The 21,237-nt window shown below is 56.3% G+C and overlaps 1 protein-coding gene across 1 annotated transcript; it reads left to right on the top strand.

Moving 5' to 3' along the window:
• Nucleotides 1-10,602: 10,602 nt before the first annotated feature.
• Nucleotides 10,603-18,413, top strand: LOC101942854 (interferon regulatory factor 4-like). Its single transcript, XM_008172175.4, has 8 exons — nt 10,603-10,931; nt 11,320-11,506; nt 12,270-12,373; nt 12,791-12,902; nt 14,906-15,025; nt 15,820-16,215; nt 16,944-17,062; nt 17,853-18,413. Exons 1-8 carry the CDS (start codon nt 10,758-10,760, stop codon nt 17,991-17,993), a joined length of 1,353 nt encoding a protein of 450 aa, XP_008170397.2. The 5' UTR covers nt 10,603-10,757; the 3' UTR covers nt 17,994-18,413.
• The last annotated feature ends 2,824 nt before the right edge of the window (nt 18,414-21,237 follow it).

Below are 21,237 nucleotides of genomic sequence, written 5' to 3'. Positions count from 1 at the left end.
CTTGGAGGCCCATGTGTGAAAGTGCAATTCTAAAATAGAGTGGAATAAAGAATTCATACAGCTGTGTCCCCGAGTGCAGACTGCCCAAGCAATTGGACACACCTGGCAAGCGCCCCAGGAGCCTGGAAAGCAAAAGGACGTTGACTTTATCTCTGCCACACCAGAGTTAAATACGCAACAAACCTGCACCTTTGGGCACCGTATTCCTGCCTCTACATTACCCAATAAAATCAGACGACAGAACATCAGATTCCTGTGCACGGAGCTCTTTGGCAGGACAACTGAATCTGATTGGATTCCTAGCCCGCAGGCTCCTCAGGACATGGGCTCTATCTTCCTACACATCTGTGCAGCACCGGGCACACTAGTGCCTTCATCCTCCCTCGGCGTTACAGCAGACGAATTGAATACCAGTCATCTTGAACTGCTCTGATAAGTATGCTGGGTTTCTGTGATTCAGTGCTAAGCATTTTCCTCCAGGCGATGCCATTGGCTGTGCCCACAGTGTGAGCTACGAGCGTGATTCCCCTGCCTGTGTTCACACGCTAGTGCTGGGCACTGCAGCCAGGAGAGCCCAGGGAGCGAGAGTGGAGGCGTGGCTGAGCAGTCCCTCTACACTGCTGTTTGTACTCACACTAGCTCCAGGAGCGTTAGTGCGAGCAGGGGAAATCACGCCCCATGCTCGTATTGCAGACATAGCCATAGTTCGACCGCCTGCGCTAGGCAAAGGCCCTGCGTTGCCCACACTGCCCCGTGTTCAGGAGCCCTGTTCTTATGCTAGGCAGAGGCTGGATAACAGCTCAGAGCCTGCCGGAGGCGGTGACATTCTGAAAACCAGACATGCCCCTGTCACCCAGCCCTCCCTTTGCTGGACAATCCCCAGCAAATTGTGTTCAGGTCCCACCGCACTGGGCCCGGCGTCTGCTCTTACATGTCCCTTGGGCTGAGTAGGCTGCAGCCTCCATCTGTCCCCCCTTCACAGAAATGGGACCCGCAGCCCAGCTGCCCCCGGCCCTGTGCTGACTGCCCAGTCGTTTAAGCCCAAGGCTCTAGCCATGTAGGTACGCGGGGTTTACAGTTCACCTCTTTCGGGACATGCTCTAGTGAAACCCGACAGCCACATGGGTTCCCAAAACAGCCCCTCGCCCCTCCTGCACACCACAGCTCCTCCGAGTCACTCCCTATCTCCCGCTGTGTGCGGAGAGTTTCCTTCTTCCATAGCAGGTCATGCAGCTAAGTGGGACCCCTCTGGGCCTCCGCCCTACCCACTAATCCAAGCGTCCCATGGCTCTGCGGGTTCCTCTGAGTTCCCCTTTTCAATTCCTCAGCCTTTCGGGTTTTTAATGGTTGTGGTTTCTTGGTTCCCTGGTTTCTTGGTTTCCCTTTTTGGGAAAATTCCATGGCCTCAAACTCCAGCCCCACAGACAGACATGGGCTGGTTTCTCCGACTTCAGCCATCCCACTGTTCTGAGGTGCTCCCACTGGACTGGGAGCGATCCAGGTGTAATGATAATGAGCCTCCATTGTCCCTGGACTGGGAGATAGTGTGGCACAACCCTGACACCACATGGAGGATTCCACTTGCACGGAGGCATCCGATGTTACAGCAATTTCATAGCCTGAACCAGAATTCATAACTTGGACACAGAGAGATTCCCTCTGCCTGTGGTGGTATGTTCCTCATGCCAGGGTGTCACGGAGTCCCCGGGCGATGCTCTGGAACTGCTCCCCACAAAGCCAGTCAGGACTTTGGGGAGCCTCCTCTCCCTCGGAGCAGACTGTCTTCAGGGCAAGAAGCTCACACGGCTTCACCTCCTGGGTCTGACCTTGGAGCATTCAGCATATGCCCCTCCATGCACTTCCCACAGCGAGTCCGCCCAGGTTGGGTCCTGGGGAAGCCAGAGGGTCCTGCACCCCCACTTCGCAGTCAGACGTGACTCTTAGCCAGCCAGTAAAACAGAGGTTTATTAGATGACAGGAACACCGTCTAAAACAGAGCTTGTAGGTCCAGAGAACAGGACCCCTCAGTTGGGTCCATTCTAGGGCCCAGCAAGCCAGACAACCCGTCTGCCCTCACTCCTAGTCCCCAGCCAGCTCCAAACTGAAACCCACTCCAGCCCCTCCTTTCTGGCCTTTGTCTCTTTCCCGGGCCAGGAGGTCACCTGATCTCTTTGTTCACCTTTAACTATCCCCTTGCAGGGGAGAAGGGCCCCAGCCATTTGTTGCTAGGAGACAGATGGTCAGCCATTTATGCACACTGGAGACTTAAGAAATGCATAGGGGAAACTGAGGCACCCAGACAGTATTCAGAGGAAACATTAAGAACAGTCCCACTTCATCACACAGGGTCCCACATTCTCTCCTCCCAGACAAGCCACTGCGTGTTCCCCATTATTATTTATTTTCTTTCTGTCTGGGAGAGGAGTCACTCAGGGTGTCAACGTGTTAAATCCCATTGGGATGATGGGCAGAGCTGAAATGCATAAATTATAAGGCCCAAAGGGATCACTCTGATGATCTAGTCTGACCTTCTGTACAACATAGGCCATGGGACAGCCAGGATAGCCAGCCCCGCATGTTCAAAAATCAGGATTCAGGCTCACCAAAAATCATGAGATTCTGTAAAAATAACAGATGTGGGGATCATTTGCCTTCTGTTTTTGAGCCTGTAGGGTGCACTGGGGTCACATTTTGGAGCTTTCTCCACAGCCACGAGGGCTAGAAACGTACTTTTCCTTTAAGAATGAAGGCTGATGTCATCCCAGATCCACTTGACTCCAGGAGCTGGGGCTTTAAGGAAAACAATAATTATCATGAGACTCATGACAGAATCATGAGAGTTGGTAACACTGGACTTCCCTGAATTAATTTTGGTTTGAACTAGAGTATAACTAGAGATGGGGGGCATCGTGCTAGAAGGTGCGAATGGCTACCATCACCTAGTACTTTGCTCTACCGTCAATTAACAGACCTATTGGAAGCTGATGGGTGTGCTAACCTGATGCAAAGGGTGCAGCGTGTCCACCATTTCCTCTGGTGTTCCGATTGTTGCTAAAATCAATAGGGTTCTGCCCAGGAATGCCTAGAACTTACCCTGGAATTTTGGAATTGATCAGACGCAGTTGTCAGACGTTCTCATGTTACAGATGCAGAAATGCCGCTGAGATGAGTGTAGAACTTGCTTCACTTGGCCAGTTAGAGAGTTTCAGGCGCTGATTTTCAGCCAGTGAAGACACAGAGGTACATATGCAGCTGCACACCTGGATCAGGTAGCTACACACACATAACTAAGCCGATGTATTTGCGTATGCAATTTCCTAGTTTGCATGCAAAAGTGCCAAGCGCAGTTTCCAATTAGGCACACATTTTGTGCAGGCACTATTCACCTAAACTATTAAAACCCAGCCCTTGCTGGCAAAGCAGAAATGTATTTATATTTGTGGCTGTGGTTTTGGGTATTTGAAGAGCAGCTGAGGGCAGGGTTAATTGTGGGTTAATATTTAACTCCATTTTTGCAACACTAGTTCATTAGCATACAAAGTATAAGGGTTATTAAGCAGCCTCACTTTCCTCTTGCAAATGCTGCCTAGGAACCCAGACCAGGGATAATTCGATCTCTCCTGTTCAGTATGTCACTGCCTCAGCTATTAGGAGAACACATGAAATCCCTGGCTGATAAGAACATGTACAGGATGAAACTCTCCCCAATTTATATGCGGCTGGATGACAAGTTAATGGGCTCAGATTATCCCCTGGCTTCTGGATTTGATCTCTGGAGGCTACTGGAATGGGGTGTTTAATGCCGTGGGGTCTTCACAGTACATTTCCCAGGAGAGGAGGGGGACATAAGTGCTTCTTCAGTGAAATAGACGTGATGAATTCACTGACTCCCTTTCGATGGAAAGAAGTGGTCTGAATTGCCCTTGTCGAGGAGAGAACAGTGTGTCATGCCAGCTACCTGGGTAAAGTGTTACCATGCTGGAGTCAAAAGCCATCCTTGCCCACCGCCCATACACATCGCCGTCACCTCCCTCCTAGCTGTCCTGCCTAGTCTTCCTTTCTTGGAAATTGGCCGGGACGCTGGCTCCTGACCTGAGTCAAACTGAGATTTCTCTGCGTCAGAGAGACCGGTCCGATGGAATTCCCCTCCGTAGTGAGTGTGGTAAGAAGAGTGATTTCCTGTACTGCTCGAGTTCCCCCACCCAACCGCCTCGAAACCAGTTCATGCAAGCGAAAGCTTCCCGGTGCGCCGGGTGACACAGAGTGAGAATGCAGGCAGAAATTAATGGTGAGGAGGCCCCTGCTTTGCCTGTGAATGTTTCTCCTCTGTGACAGTGGATTGATCCTAACCTGGAGTTTCACCCTCCAGCCCCCTGAAATGCACATCTGCCAACTCCCTCGGGGGCAGCGGTGTGGCAGCAGAGGTTCTGCAGGGCAAAACATTCAGGCTCCAAAGTGGTGCCTTTATTCTGTCACTGCCCACCGTTCAGTGCCTGTGTGCTAGGTACATCACAGCATGAAGCCAAGGCCCCTGCCCCAGGCAGCTTGCGGTCGAGATACACAATGCACAGAGATGCCAGACCAAGGAGGGAGGGATTCCACATTATTACTATTTGCTTTTCCTAGGGCCCCATTTTTGTGAATCTTAGGGGGTTGGACCCATCCCGGCCTGTGACACTTGCCGGGCAGTTGCCTCGTTGCCAGGCAAATCCTTCAGGAAATCCTTTAGTCTCAGCTCTGCCCACAGGTACACCCATCCAAGCCCACTGGCGACGTAGAGCCCAATCTCATTGAAATCAATGGAAAGCTCCCCTGGACTGGGGGAGGGCGGGGGTACTGCTGGAGCTCAGTGAGATTGGGTGGATGTGCCGGATCAGGCCCATTGCATAAGGAGAGTGATCTCTCTGGCTCCGCAGTGTCCCATGTGCAATACCCACCCTGCTGGAACAGAGCAGAAACACTCCAGCTTGCCAGACAGGTTGCAAGGGCTCCAGAAACGTATCCTGTGTGCCTGGGCATCTGTCCTAGGGCACGCCTGCCTTGTAGGGCCGCTGCAGGCATCCCCTGCCTTGGCTTTCCCCTCCCAGGCGGGGCCCTTCAGCCTTCCCCACGCAGGCTGGATTTGGTGCCAGGACTCAGCCCTTCAGCCGAGTCACTAAAACTTAGCTCCTTCCACGTAACAAGAGCCCAGCCCAACACCAAGTTCTTCCCCCTGCTAGCCAGCCTCCTGGGCTCCCGTGAAGTCTCTCTGTTCTGGGACAGAGCGCTGACTCCCAGGCTAAACTCGCTCCCTGGGGTTCCTGCCCCACCGTGAGTTCTCCGCCCTTCTGTGAGGCCCAGGAGTTCATCGTGCTGCCACCTGACCCAGGACGAGTCTCGTTCCCTTAGGGGAGGCAGCTAATGATGGCCCAGGAAGGGCTGATTGAACAGTTCCCCGGGGAACTTACAGATGTTCAAAGAGGCACTGAAGCCCACTGAAGTCCGGGGGTGGTGGGTGTCCCTTGCTGGTCCGTCTGCACAGTCCACTGCAGAGAGGCTCCTTGCCCCTTCTCCACCCTGCACAGGGTCAGGCCCAGTACTGCTCAGTTTGCTGACCCAGTTAAACAGCGTGGGGAGGCCCATTGCTCACCCAAGCACAATTAGCACCTGTAGCTAAGTACGGGGGCCCCGGAGAGCAGGCTGGCCAGGTCTCTGTAGCACCCCCAAAGCCAGACAAACAGAGCTCTGGCATCTACGGCCCCCGGGGACAGATGGGGGAACACAAGGGTGTCAGTCAGCCTGGGCGTGCCATGGCTTATTCATTTCAATGATTTCCATTGAAGTGAGCCGGTTGGGTTTCAGGAGCCCCACACCTACCCCCTCAGACTACTTTCTCTTACTCAGAACTGAAAAGCATCTAGCCAGGCCCGGGGCAGGCAGAGACGAGCGATGGCACCTCCCTGCTGGGCACCAACGGGATACAAACCTTTGGCCTCTCGCTTGCTGGTGATGACTAAAATGTGCCACTCTGAGGGCTGGAGCAGGGCTCCCTAGAGCAGCAGCCTCTGGCTCCCCGGTAAGGACAGAACAAACACCCCCAGGAAAACTACAGCCCCCAGCCGCCGAGGCCAAGGCTCTCTGGGCCCTGAGTCAGAGCAGCGACCGCCCTGGCAGGCTCCATCCAGCCTTTCCAACAAACAGAACCTGTGATGGAGCCGCTCACCTGCAGCCTCTCTGGGGAGAGTCCAGTCCTGGGGCGCACCAGGTCTCCTGGCTTTGTTCCTGTCCAGTCCCCTTCCCCTCTGAGCAAGCTCTTCCCCCGCTTCCGTCCTGTTCCTGGTTAAACACCCACCAGCTGAAAGCTTTCTCACACCAAATGGTTCCAGGCCAGGCCCTGCTGGGAATTAACCTCTTGTTTCCCTGCTCCAGCATGGGGTCGGCGCACCCTGTCACTGGGCTGGGCCAAATGAGTCTGGTGGGGCTCTGACAAATTTCTGTGGGCCCAAGTGTCCACCTCACACAAACCAGCATCAGAACCAGCACTAAGTGGCCATGGTGCTGCTCAAGCACTGAATGGGCCAGCGAGTCTTACCGAGAACGATGCGGGCTGTGAAGTGCCGGGGCAGACAGACATCCTTGGGCCAGGGTTGAGAGACACTGGCAGGGAGCAGGGGGGAGCTTGTCCTGCTCTGGCCCACACTCTCTCTGTTCTATGGATAAAGGATTTTTACCCCAGCTGCTAATCTGGTCCCTTTCGCCAGCATTCACCTCACTACAGAACAGAGCAGCCCTGGAGGGAGGCAAGACCTGGATGTGAGATGGAGAAGAGCAGAGATTTGTATGAAAGTTGTCGGACAGCATGTGCTCCATAGACACAAAGCACACAAACGCCCCTCTGAGCAGATCACCAAACAACAGACCACCTCGTGGTTAGAATGCAAAGGGCGGTGTGTATTGGTGGCTGCCCAGGAAAATGATTTGCAACCAGTATCATTGCAGAGAGCTGGACCCCATGTTTATCACTCTCGTTGAAATCACCCGCGCCCCCAGCATGAGGGGGTTTTGCTGGCAAAAGCAGGGCAAGGAGAAAACCATGAAATTAAGACTAGACCTGGCCAAAATATTTTGCATTAAAAATTTTTGGTTGAAAAATCCCTTTTTTCCAAACATTTTTACCAAAATCACTTTCAAAATTGTTATTAACGTTCTTCATTTACAGGAAGCCTCAGTTCCTTACTAAGAACCAGGCTTTTGGTCACCATATTTTCTTTAAATGATTTTAATAAAAATGTGGATAAAGATATTGGTTAATTTTTTGGCCAAAAATGTGGCACGGAAGTTGACAAACCACAGAAAAGAGAGGCTGTTCTCTACCCTGCAAACCAGAGACAACTTCGAAATGGTTCACAACATTGTTTGCCATTTTGGGGCCAGGTTCAGTCAAGGCATGAACATATCCTTACCAGCAGGTCACTGCATTGATTCCCAGCAGCTTTGTTTTCACTGCAAAGAGAGGTGTGTTTGTATATCCAGAGAGCTAACTTGGAATAGTTCTCTCACGGTAAAACCCTACAGGAGACAAGACTGAAGGTTTGTCTCCACTGCAAAAAAAAAAAAAAAAAAAAAGGTGTGTTTTTAACTTATCATAGAATATCAGGATTGGAAGGGACCTCAGGAGGACATCTAGTCCAACCCCCTGCTCAAAGGGGAACCAATCCCCAGACAGATTTTTGCCCCAGCTCCCTAACTGGCCCCCTCAAGGATTGAACTCACAACCCTGGGCAGGTGAATGCTCAAACCACTGCGCTGTCCCTCCCCCTGTGGGTCAGTGAACTCAGCTTAAAGCAGCGCGAAGAAGACATAGCAGCAACTCAGTTTTAAAGTGGGGTTAGCCATTTGCCGTCTCCCCTGCAGGCTTCCCCCGGAGCTGCTAACCTGAGTTAAGAGGTGAGCTGCCGTGTCTTCACTGCTATTTTAGCCCAGGTTAGCTCACTCGCTAGCTAACCCCTGTTCAGAAGACACCTTTCCTTGCAGTGAAGACACACTCAAGGGTAGTTTCAACCTCAGGGCAGCTAGCTGAGATTAATCCCAGGTGGGGGCATAGGCTTGACGTTGACTAGTTGTGACATTTTTGGAGGTTGCCCCAGGTGTCCATGGCAAAGTACTACCACCTGCTTACGTGGGACAGAGCCCTGTCCGTGCCCACCAGGGCAAACTCCCCCCGGCCACTGGCTACTGGAGACACAGGCGCTTTGCTCTGGGCTCCGGGTTAGTTCGTTACACTTTATTACACTTGATTGCTCAGTCCCTTATTGTGGACGCCCGCTGGGCACACCCAGCCATGGAAGCAGCGCTCCCCACTTCACCGGTTTCACCTGCGTTCAACACTCTCCTTTGGGCAAACTCTTAGACAGGCTTATAGTAAAACCAAACTGAAGTTTATTTAACAGAGCTTGCAATAGAGATTCGACTGAAAGCCAGGACAAGGACTTGGAAACATGAGGTTACGGGATAAGAACAACATAAACTGCAATCTGTTGCCATTACTTCATAACAAGTTACCTTCCTGTCTGACAAGGTATTTCTCACCCACTGGTTATTTCTCGCAGCTCTGTTCTAGTTCCAAAAGCTAGGAACCAATTTTCATGAGACAGCACCTGCTACTAGAGTCACTCCTCTGTAACTGAGACCACTTGGGCCATTTCCTGTGCTCTTACACAATCACAAGCTATTGTTTCTTAGCCCGGGTAGCCCCCTCCTGCGAGAACTCTCCTGGGGTTCATTTGTCTTTGTACTGTAATTCCTCCAGCCTGCATCTTGCTGAGACAGTAAATACAGGCTGTCTTCATGGGTGCTCCCTGTTCCCACGTTGATTGGGTCAGCTCTCAGCCTCCCATTCGTCAGGTGTTAGGTTGCATTCCCAGAGGATTTGGAACATAATATTCTAGGTGTTATGTGGCTCTCAAACTGTTCCCTGTGCAAACCTCTTGCAATGCCCAGGACTTAGCTTTCAGCAGAGACCCCACATGACCATCCTTGGGTGAAATATTTAGAAGATGGCTGGACATGGGGCGATAAACCCACCTGGGCACGGCTGGGTCACACTAGCTACAGCGAGCTAAAAACTACAGGGCTTTCTCACTGTGCAATGCTCTGCTTCTGGCCGTGAAGACACAGCCAATGTGTCTGGCCTGGCCCAGCACTGGTCTTCTTCCAGCTCCTGGACGTATTTCCATTACAACACTTTAGTAACGGGCAAACAGGCCTGACCTTCGGAGGCTGTCCATGCCCATGGCTCAGCGGGAGGTTCCTTCCATTATTATCCAGTTACTAGCTGGAAATGGCTCAATGATTCATTTCAGCGAGTTACCAGCTATAGCCCCAAATGAACCCATCTCTCGGTAACTTGCTTGACAGTGACAAGGTCACCTTTTTATTTCTAGATTTTGCTCCATTGTTTCCCATTATAAAACCCCAGTTACAGCCTTAGGCCGGGGGGGAGCAAGACAACCTCAAAGATGGGGAGGTGGCATAGCTCAGTGGTTTGCTCACTGGCCTGCTAGATCCAAGGATACGAGTTCAATCCTTGAGAGGCCATTTAAGGAACTGGTGTAAAAACCTGCCTGGGGATTAGTCCTGCTTTGAGCAGGGGGTGGGACTAGAACCTCCTGAGGTCCCTTCCAACCCTGATACCCTATGACAGGGCTTGCCAGCACTGCGCTGTGACTGACACAGGGCCAAAACCAGCTGCATTTTCCTTATTGCATCGAAAATAAAAAAGTGGATTGTTCACTGGAGAAGACCCGTAATAACCCAGCAGCTCTGGCTTCCAGCCACCGCAAGGAGCTGTGGAAAATACAGGGAAGCCTGGACCCAGGCAACAACCAGGTCTGGGTCCAGGTTTCCATGCAATGTCCTCCCACCTGTTCTTAAAGACCCACCGCTAGCAGGCAACCAATTTTTGGTAGCCCCTGGAGAGATTGCTACATTGACAGGCTCTACTCCAGCTGGTGGACAGGGTTAGAACAGGCTGTGACCTTCCCTGCACAGACAGCGCGGTTCTACCCATGCTCCCAACCCCCCTGAGCTCTACAGCGCTGCAGGAAGCAGTCACTGAGCCCTGCTCTGCCTCGGTGCCTACCATCCACACAGGTAGGCACCAAGCTAACATCATGGGGCACTATAACCTAGGCCCTGACCCAGGGGTCACCATCTGGCTAGTCCCAGCCCCATGGCACCTGGGGGAGAACAATCCCCACTCCAGTCCCCTGGAGAATGGGGGGTCCCTGTTCCATGGTCCCGGGAAAGTGGGGTGCTCCTTGACCCATGTTACTTGGGGATAGGGAGGTCCAGCTCCTTATCCCCGGTCCGTGAGGCTCCAGCCCTTTAGTTCTTACCCAAAACTGAAAGCAGCGGCCGCAGGAAAGAGAAAGTGAAATCGCCCTTACGCTCCTCTTTCGCTTTCGTCCCGCCTGCTCCAGCACCTTCTCCGGGGACACAGACTGTGCCTGCCCCCCGTGGGCGCTTCACCCCGCGCCCGCCTGGCTCCGCTCCTCGGCCCGCTCCCGGGGATCGGCCAGCGCGCAGGGCAGGGCCCGGGGGAGCCGGCCGAAGCCGGGTGATCGCGGGGAGAGCCGGGCTCGGAGCTGAAGTTTCCAGGCCTGGCGCTTTGGGGTCCCGCGGAGTGGAGAGCCCCGTGCGCGGCGCACCGGCGGGGAGAGGCGCAGGGCGCCGGGTTGGGAAGGCTGGGAAGGGTCCGGCTGGCGAGGGCAGCGCACATGGCGGAGACCGGGAGCCACATGCGGCTCAAGGAATGGCTCATCGCCCAGATCGACAGCGGCAGGTACCCGGGGCTGCGCTGGGAGAACCGCGAGAAAACCATCTTCCGCATCCCCTGGAAACACGCCGCCAAGCAGGACTATCGGCAGCAGCAGGACGCGGCGCTCTTCAAGGTACCGGGCGGGCACGTGGGGCGGCGGGCAGGAGCCGGGCGGAGCAGGTCCCCGGGGAAAGAGCTCGGAGCCTGCAGGCAGCCCCGGGGCGCGGGACAAATCGCAGCGTGACACTTCTGCGCCCTGCGCCCTCCCACCCTCCCTTCCAGCTCCAGCACCTCCCTTCTCTGCCTCTCCCATGCCCCCCCGCCCCGGCCCTCTGCCACCTCCCCACCAGTCTCCTGCCACCCACCCGCAGCCCCTCACACTGGGGCTGGTGCCCTTCTTGCCAGGGCTGTTCCTGGCAGCTGGGACCTGCCTGGTTCTTCAAGAGGCTCGGGGGGTGGCACCTCGTGTGGCTGCGGGGCGAAGTGCTGGGCAGCCTTTGCCCGTTTCCTTGCCGTTGCAGGCCTGGGCTGTCTACAAAGGGAAATACCAGGAAGGAACAAAGGCAGACCCCTCCACCTGGAAAACCCGTCTCCGGTGCGCCTTGAACAAAAGCACCGATTTCCAGGAGGTCCCCGAAAGAAGCCAGCTGGACATCTCCGAGCCGTACAAAGTGTACCAGATCCTGTCGGATGGAGCCAGAGACCCCGGTATGGCGTCCGCGGGACCTCGGGAGGGAGGTGGCCTCTTCCAACTGGAGATGGAGCCACAGTTTCTTGTTCCTTGACGGGAAGCGTTTCCCACCCCTCCTATTTCACAAACAGGGCCCAATCCAGAGTCACTTTTCCCTACGCTGGTCCCTTCCCAATCACCCTCCTCTGCCGGGATCCAGTCTGCGCTGGGTAAATGTGTTCGTTTGTAGAGCGCACCCAGGTCTGGGCCTGAGGGAGGGGACCAGTTAAATGCCAAATGGGACATTCTTATCCCCAGCGCCACACGGGAGCTAGGCAGGGCAGTGCCTGTGCTGGCACATTGCCACGTTCAGAAGGAAATAACCACCAGCAGCAAACCCTCCCTACCACCGGGGTGGGGCATTGGCAGAGGAAACGTGTCCTGATTCTACAGCATGGCTCTTCCAGCCGCTCAGCATCCCTGGAGCCGGCTTTGGGAAGATGGAGCGTGTCCAGGTTACGAGGAGCACACCCAGAGCTCAGCAATGCTAAGCACTTAGCAGGCAGAATACGTTCACGTTGCAGGAAACGTCGTCCCTCAGCTGTTCAGGGTTCATTCGAGGTTGCTGGGAGCTAGGGAAGTGCTGGGTTTGATTTCCTTATGCAACGGTGGAGCCACACTTTTCAGTGGAAGGAAGAGCATGAAGTCATTCTTCTGCGCCGAGATCCCAGGGAGCACGAGTATTCTCACAGCAGCTGTATTGCTCTCAGGCGAGTAACAGATGTTATGTTATCTCTGCAGAGAAGGAAGGCAGCCTGGAGTCCCCTCCCCCTGAAGAACAGCAGGCGAGCCAGCCCCCAGCCCCCAGGGACCCGGAGAGGGGAGTTACCTGCGGGCCAGACAAGGTACGAGTGGGCTGAGGTTATCATCTGCACTGACTTTTCTCTTGTCCAGTTCTCTTTCCTCCTTTTGTCTGCCCCACAGAGAACATGGGTTCCAGGTTTGATAACAAGTCTTGGTATTTTACGGGTGTCCCACGCAGGTCTCTGGCTACGTTCATTTCATGATACTTTGTACCCGTCTAGTGCCCTTTATCCAAGGATCTCAAAGAGCTTTACAAACATCTAGCTGAGAGCCTTGCAGCCCTGCTTCGAGGTAGGCAAGGACTGTCCTCATTTTACACATGGGAAACTGAGGCACGGACAGCAGGGAAGTGATTTGTCCAGAGAGCCTGGAATAGAACTCAGGTCACCTGGTTCCCAGGTCTTTGCTTGACACCTCCCTTCGTCCTGTTCTCATGGGCTCTGTTCTCTTCCTCCCAGGCTAGCGTGTCCTCGGGTTTGGAAGAGGATGGGAAGAAGGATCTGATGGAGACCTCCCAGACTTCTCCAGTCCCTCTGGTCTCCCACTTACCAAGTCATCCAGCAGACTGGGGTAAGGAAGGGGACTTGTCCATTCCCAGCCTCTCATCTCCTTACCAGTACCCACGAGAGCAGTTGCTAAAGATGTTATTTTTGATTTTTTTAAGATGAGTTTCACTCATTTCTTATTCACCCCCCTCACTGCTTCTCACCAGGGATGTTCCCGAGCCTTAAAGTCTGGGTCCAAACTCCCCCAGAGTCTGGGCTGGCTTCTGATTCCCTCTAGTTCCCCGATGATTACAGGAATCCCCTACTCTTTTTCAGAGCTCCCTTTAATTGAGTGAGTTCTGTCACTATGAGACATGGGCACAGACCAGAACCAGCGATCCAAATACCCCTGCCCTTTGGATCCGGATCTGAAACCATGGTAGCTCTGCCCATCTCTGGTAACTATATTCCAGCCAGGATGCTAGCTCCACTAACAGAGGATGCCCCAACTCAGAGCTAAATTAGTTCACTTTACTCAGTGCTTCTTGTCAGCAGCCTGCGAAAGAAACATACCCTCCGTCGGTCCCTGCACGGACTCGGGTTCTAGTTACACAGTGATTCTCAACCTTTCCAGACTCCTGGAGCCCTTTCTAGGGGCTGATTTGTCTTGCGTACCCCCAAGTTTCACCTTGCTTAAAAACTACTGCCTTACCAGATCAGACATAAAATACAAAAGGGTCACAGCGCACTAGTACTGAAAAAGTGCTGACTTTCTCCCTGTGACCATATCATTATAAAATCAAGCAATCAATTGGACTATAAATACGGTACTTACATTTGCCTGTTTTTCACTTGTGAGCCTTGTCTGAAGCCCAAGCCCCACCACCTGGGGCTGAAGCATGCAATTTAGCTGCACGGGCCTCCCCCCACGCTGTGAGGCCCCAAGCAATTGCTCTGCTTGGTACCTCCTAATGCCGGCCCCTGGGTGAGAACCACTGAGTTACAGCCCACGCTGGGTAGCGCTTTGCCAAAGCCCCAGCCCAGGGCTACGGTGCACAACGTTGGCAGTGTGTGCAGGGCACAGCTCATTGACATACGCTGCCTAGGACACGGCTGCTCTGCAGTGAAGAACTGCGGAGTTACCATAAATTAGGTAGCGTGTTGGTTGGAACCTGGGAACCTGCTTTTGATCATTTTACTTCCAGGGGCTTTTAAGAGTTTCCTGAGCAGCAAGCAAAGGGCTGTCAGCCTGGCTGGGTTTCTGGCTCCCGACTCAGAGCAGCTGTGGGCGTGGGTCTAATGAGTAGAGCTCAAGAACACAGGCAGGACGCCTGGGTTCTGTTCCCAGCTCTGCCACTAACTCACTCTTTGACGTTGGCCAAGTTACTTAGTCACCTCTTGGTGCCTCATTCCACTCCTCCGTATAACGAGTGCAACAGGACTTCGCGCCAGGGTGCTCAGGGCCCTGATCCAGCCCTGTTTGGCAAGTGCTTTGAGCTGCGCGGATGAAGGGCACAATATTTTCTGTTATAATATTTTCATATAATGAACCTGTTGGCTGCTGTCCGAAAGGTCAGGTGCATGCAGACAGAGCAGCTCCATGCTCTGTAGATCTCGGGAACATACATGGCTGAGGAAAGGATAGCAGGGGTGGGAGAGGAAGAACAGGGAGAGAGTTACAGGCGAGGGCGTTTGTTGCCCAGGTGCCTAATAGACAGAACATCTAAACTCCAGGCACAAACCCTGCTCGCCCTCTCCCCGCCAGACACACTTTGTTCTGTGGGGCTGCACGGGTGGGAGAGAGAAGAGATTTGCCATGAATCTGTGGGAACATGGGCCATTCTGAGCACTGCTCTGTTGCTTCCCAGATGGCTGTTCCTGCAGGGCATACAGACTGCCAGAGCGGCGCTCACCAGCTCACGGGCTCTCTGCCCCCGCCTTGGGAAAAGCCTGGGCACCCAATAACAAGTGCTGTGCTCAGGAGAAACTCCCCCTCTCTCCTGAGGCAAAGAGGGCACTAGACTGACTGCCCAGGACTGTTTCTGAGAGTGGATAACGTTGCACGCTTGGTTTCTGTTTTGTTCCTAGGGTATCAGGTGAAAGGGGTTTTCTGTGGCTGGAGCCCAACACATGCTCGCTTTCTGCAGAGCCCACAGCCGGGTGATCCCAGCTCCAATCACGTCCCCACTGCAGACATCAACAACTCAGGTAAAGGAATGGAAGGGGGCCAGTCCGGGATCTCCCCCTCTGCTGCACAGGGGACGGAGGCAGAGGGAGAGACCCTGTCCCTATTGAAATCATTGACTTCAGTGAGGCCAGAATTTCACCCACCACTGGGATTCCGGGGTTCGGGGTCTCCAGACCGTCGGGAACTGAAGTGCCCTCCTGCAGTTTGGGTGCTAAGGTTCTGCTGGGCTCTGCCAGTGGGATCCCAGTCCTGGCTGGAGAGACACACACACACCTATGAGGGCCCCAGCATGGCTATGGGATCAAGGGGTGACCCCTGGCTTTCTGTCCCTTCCGAGTGTTTTCAGGGGTTTGCCCTTCATTTCCCCTTTCCCCAACACAAACACCGAGCTGCAAGTGAGCAGCAGCTCGCAACCCTGGGGCTGCTCTAACTTACCGGATGGAATCGGGAAGGGGTGTAAATCCCGCTCTGCCCGGCTTTGCCTTCGTGTGGGGGCGGGTGTTCCAATGCAGGGCACGCTGGGCCCGGCTGGGTTTCCTGCTAAGGGACTTGCCCCTCACAGCACCAGGTGCTCGCCGTTCCAGCGAACGGTGCCTAAGCTCCCGGGCCTGGCGCACGTCTGAGAGCGGCTGGCCCCAGCTCTGACATCCCTCCTCCCCTCCACAACGCCTCCTGGCGTAACTCTAGGCAGTGGCCGAAGGGCCCATTCAGTGCCCTGACTGAGCGTCAGTGACCCACCGGCCCCCAACTTTCATCCGTTGTCCCTGGGAGCTTCCCCACTTCCTGACCCCTCTTCCCTCCCCTGCCCCCCCAGATTGCTGGCTGCACGTCCGCCTCTACTACCGCGACGTGCTGGTGAAGGAGTTCACCACCCGCACCGCCGAGGGCTGCCGCATCACCTACCGCCTGGTGCCGGCTGACAACGAGCGACTCTACGGCCCGTCCTCCATGGAGCAGATCCAGTTCCCCTCCCCCCGCCTGCTGACCGGCGACAGCAGGATGGCGGGCGTGACGGGCGTCTTGGAACGGCTTCTGCCCCACCTGGACCGGGGCGTCCTCTTGTGGGTGGCCCCTGAAGGCGTCTTCATGAAGCGGCAGTGCCAAGGCCGGGTGTACTGGAACGGGCCCATGGCGCCTCACAACGACCGGCCCAACAAGCTGGAGAGAGAGAAAACCTACAAGCTCCTGGACACCCAGCAGTTCCTGCAGCGTATGTGCGCGTTCAGTGTGCCCAGGGGCAGCTCCAGGCCATGGCAGTGACATGCTCGGGGGGGCTGGGAGACCTGGGCAAAGGGCACGGGGAGGAGAGGAGCATACAGCCCATCTCGTCCTGCCCTACCCACTGGGCCCTTGCTCTTTGCCTCAGTGACCAGGGCCTGGGAGGCCTTGTGCTTTCGTACGTTACAGAATAGGGAAGAATATGGGACTGCACTGGCTGGAATGTCTGTGCCCTGCTAGCCTGTGCTGGGTTGAATCAGAGCCGCTCAGCTGTGTGTTATATGCCCTGTACTGCCAGCAGCGATTCTCCTTGGGCTCCAGTGCTAAGAGCCTGTGTTTTAGGAGTAGGAGTTAGTTTTGGGACGGGATGAACCAGTACGACCCACGGGTTTCTTCTCGCTGAGACCCCCATTTGGGAGCGGTAAGGAGCCCGCTGGCTCTACTGCCCAGGGAGAGGACTAGCATGAATCCCACCCCGGCTGCTACCTCCCTCCTTCCCTCTAAGAGATCCATGCCTTCCCCATGAGGCCTGTGCGTGGCCCAGTGAAATCTCCGTGCCCTAAGATTCCAGTGACCCTGCAGGGTCCTCCCCCGGTGCAGACCCTTTGGACTGTCGTGTCTCCATCAGCCCCCGGGGCAGGGTCTGTCCAGCCCCCGGCCGTGTGTGTCAGCCTCTCGAGAGCGCTCCAAGTGACGCCTGGAAATGCTTGTGGGTTTCAGAACTACGGAGCTACCTGAGTCGTGGGGAGCCCACGCCCCAGTATCAGATCCGCCTGTGCTTCGGAGAGGAGTATCCCCCCACCCCAAGCCAGAACTTTCAGAAGCTCATTATGGCCCACGTGAGTATCTGGGGCAGGTAGAGGGGGCTAGGCTGGACTTGGCCAGCTGTTTGGCCGGGGTCTGTCACGTGGCCCCCGTGAACTCCGGGGTGGGGTACAAGCGCTGACTTCTGTTTTCTCCTGCTCCGCCCTGAGGCCCCGCCCTTGCTCCGCCTCTTCCGACCCTTGCTCCGCCCCTCCCAGGTCTCCACCCCGCCCACCCACCACTAGCTCCTCTCCACCCCTCCCCCCCGGGCACTGCCTGCCCACCGCTCACTGATCAGCGACCAGCCCTGGGGCCACTGTGGCTGGTGGGTGCTGAGCACCCCCTATTTTTTTCCATAGTACTTGAGCCCCGGAGCACCCACCGGGTCGGCGCCTCTGTGGGGGAGGAACATGGGCTGCCAGTTCTCCTCTCCTTCGGGCTCCCTCTCCCTTTCCCTCTCGTCAAGTCTTTACTAACCAAGTCTCCGCGGCTGTCTCCATCGCCCTGAGCTGCGGGTTGTAACTCGTGCTCCCGAGCCCTGGCGCAAAGCAGGGCACAGCAGCGGGCGCCCGGCAGCTCTGACACATGCTGCTGCAGGGCACGTTGGCTGGCCGGAGAGGAAGCCTGAGGTTTCATAGATCCCAGCCCACCCTGGGCTGGGCACGCAGGAGTGCAGCTTGCCAGGTTGGCGCGTGCTGTAAAGAGGCAGCCAGTGAGTGCCGGGGAGCGAGGGAGGCGACCGGGGTGAGCGGTAAGGCAGAGCATGGCCCTGCCCACGCACAGTCTGTCTGCCTGCAATGACCCGGCCGCTCTCTTGCATTGCAGGTTGAGCCAGTGTTTGCGCGAGAACTCTTCCTTCATGCCCAGCGCATGGGGCCGCTGTCACAGCGCGACTCCTCACAGCCATATGCCACTGATGCTTCCAGCCACATCACCCAGATCCTGAAGCAGTTGTGCCAGCCCTGAGCTCCCGGTAGAGGAAGACGGGGCCAGCAAGGTGCCTCGACCCCACTCACAGTCGAGCTTGTGTAGCATGGAAAAGAGCGTGCCCACCCCGCACACACCCCATTAGCCCTGTCTCCAATGGAGGCCCTATGACCCGGGAGTAGCCTTGCATAACACAGCATGGAGGGACCCAGCCGGCCGCTGCACATAAGGACTAGAGCCTGGATTGCTCTGTGGGGTAGCCCTGGAATCAGCCCTGTCGATCTAGTTGCATTAGCCCCTCTCTGGGGGCAGCATGCTCTTTATCCGGAGCTCAGGCATGGGGACTTCATCCCAGACTAATCCGGGGCAGGATAGCTGTGACGTGGAGCTACTGGAGTACGACCTGGGCTCTGGGACGTGGCGGGTTACGTTGATACAGAAGAAGTGTTGATTTTTGTACCCTGGCCGCTGTGATTTTATTTCTCCGGCTGCAGCAGGGTGATGGTTAGTTCCGTGGCCCCGGGAACCTGCCCGTCCGTAACGGCTGTGAGTAAAAACGCTGGTTCAGGAGCACAGAGCTCAGGGCAGGGCAATGGGTTCAGGGCAGCTGATGAAAATAAAGTAAAACGGAGACAGTAAAAGTTACGTCCATTCCCCCACCCTGGGCTGGGGAGCGATAGCTCCAAACTTTGCCATCTGAATCCAGTGCCCAGCAGCCCCACGGGGCAGGTGCATTCAGCCCAGAGCAGCTGCCCTGGAATTCCCTGCGAGGGCGCTGGTTGCTCTGGAGAGTGAGTCCCCGCAGTGGCTTTGCGGCCCGCAGGTGCCATCTAGCGGAGAGCAGGCAGGAGCGGCGTTAGCTCCGGATCTGAGGAGAGGTTAAAGCGAGGGCTCATTCCCCAGGCCTGGCTCTCCCAGCTGGGAGATGAGTGCGCTACCTTGGCCTGCCTCCCAGGATCAATGCTCTCCTCTCCTCCACCTGGGACATGGCCTGAAGAAACTTTCTGAGGTGCCCGGTGCCCAGTTGGGTGCTTCAGTGCCCAGCTCCTGGGATGGCCCCATCCTCTGTGGTGAGAGGCTGGCATGGGCTCATGGATTGGGCCTGGGAGCCGTGAATTCCTGATGTCTAACCCCAGCCCTGGCGGTGACTGTGTGCCATGTCCTGGCTCGGTGCCTCAGTTTCCCCCTCTGTAACAAGGGGATATTACTGCCTCCCCGATCACTGGCTAATTGGACGCCCTTTGCAGAGTGCTTTGAAAACGGGTGCAAGATCGTTACTGGCTGAGCCTGCTGCAGGGACTCCTCCCCCAGGCATGTCAGAGCCCCTGCTGCAAGCCCAAGGGCAGCGCCAGAGGAGCCAGTTGCCCCCCCCCCCGTGTATTTCAGCTTTGCTCTTGGCTTGGCCAAGAGGGGCTCAGAGCGAGGACTAGACGGGAGGGGGCTGTTTGCTGGCTCCAGCCTGAGCACAGCATAGGCAGCACGCTTGGCTTCTCCTCAGCAGACGCCTGTTGGCTTGCAGCAGCCAGCATGTGAATTTGAGAGCAGAGGTTCGCAAAGAAGGGTCCACACCCCTCCCCCACATGGCCTTGGGGAGACTTTCTGGGGAGGGGGCGGGCGGTGGGGGTGAGGAGCAGCTCGCAGGGGAGCACCCCTTCCACCTCCTGCCTGAGAGCCCCCTCCTGTTTTCATCAGCTTCAACCCTGGGGAAGCTCTGTGGGCCCCTGGCTCTGCCCTGGCGCGCTCGTGTCCTTTCCCAGGGGAGCGAAGGCGCTTTGGCCCCCGGCCCTGCCGTACAACTCGGCTTGCTGGGCTCGTTGCATTCCAGGCCAAGTCTCAACACGCTGCGTCCTCCCTGTCCTGCACGCCTGGCCTCCCTCTCCATCCTGACTCCCGCTCGCCTTCCCTTCAGCTCACCCGGCCACGCGTCACCTGCGGTCCCACGCACGGGGCCTCCGCACACCCCGCCTCCAACCTCTCCGTCCTGCTGCCCGCTTGTTCTCCAGCCTACCCACAAGGCACTGCACTCGGTCCCTGGGCACCAGCCGCACAGCGGTGGGGTTAGCTGGGCACTGGACGGGACCTGGCCCAACAGCAGGGAAATGCTGGAAAAGTCAGGAGTCCGTGTCCGCAAGAGCTAGCCCTGAGAGTCACTCCCTGGGAGAGGCTGTCACTGACGCCCTCCGCGGGATGCTCAGAGGTGGACACAGCTGTGCTTGCAGGGCTGAGGGTGGGAGGCCCCAGATGCTACCCCACGAGTAGAGCCTCATGGGGAGCACAGCGAGGAGACCCTGTGGAGAGTAAATCAGGGAAAACGAGACGCATAAACCCCAGGAAATGGCTGGGTGAGCAACAGAGAGAGAAAACCCCACTGCCCCCAGGGTGCCCAGTGCCAGCCGGGAATCCCTGCTGTGAAATCACCAGCGCTCCCTGCAGAGGGGTCTCTGGGCAGTGGGCGTGCTCCCCCGAAGGGCTCCAAAGCCAGGGCACGGGCTATAGGACGCGAGAACCAAACTGCCCTGGGAACAGGACCTGGCACAGAGCGAGGCAGGGGCTGGCTGCAGAGAGCAGCCACTCGGGCTAGTGAGCCTGGCCTCAGAAACAGGGACCGGGAGGCAGCGTGGCCTAGTGGCTGGAGCACAACTGAGTCCCAGTCTAGGGTCAAGTCCTGGCTCTGCCACTGGCCTGCTGGGTTCCCTTGGGCAAATCACTGCACTGCCCAGTGCCCAGTGCCTCAGTTTCCCCACTCCATCGGTAAAATGGGGATCATGATACTTCAGTAGTAATCCTTTGTAAAGTCTACCTAGGGGAGCGCTCAGTGTTGCTGTTATTAACAGCCCAAGTCTCCGCTAGAGGGAGTCAGGAGCCTAGAGAAGTTTATTCTGCCAGAACAAACTAGCTCCTTCCCCAGGGTGCCAGCGACCCCAGGAGCCCTGTGCATGGTGACACGCTGCCTCCCCATCCCCTGCAGCCTCCCCCTGCCCTGCCCTGCCCTGTCCTGCCTTGCCTCTCGGGTGCCACCTCCCAGGCACAGAAAACTAGGCCACTGGCCATGCCCCCTCACACCCAACCTGACCTTCCCCCCCACCCCCAGAAGCCTGACCCCACTGCCCACAAGCCCCCTCACCTCACCCCCACTGGAAGCCCCACCCCTGGCCACTGGACCCGGGTGTGCCCCCCGCTGCAATGCATGTGGCCAGCTGCCAAGTTACCCCTGGCATGCCATGTCCCCCGACTGGCACATGGGCACAGAAAAACTGACCAGGCTGGTCAAAAACCAGCCAGG

This window comes from Chrysemys picta, chromosome 13 (genome assembly GCF_011386835.1).
Source record: "Chrysemys picta bellii isolate R12L10 chromosome 13, ASM1138683v2, whole genome shotgun sequence".
Taxonomy (NCBI): domain Eukaryota; kingdom Metazoa; phylum Chordata; order Testudines; family Emydidae; genus Chrysemys; species Chrysemys picta.
The sequence above is the reverse complement of the archived record's forward strand: the minus strand, read 5'-3'. Positions and strand labels throughout refer to the sequence as shown.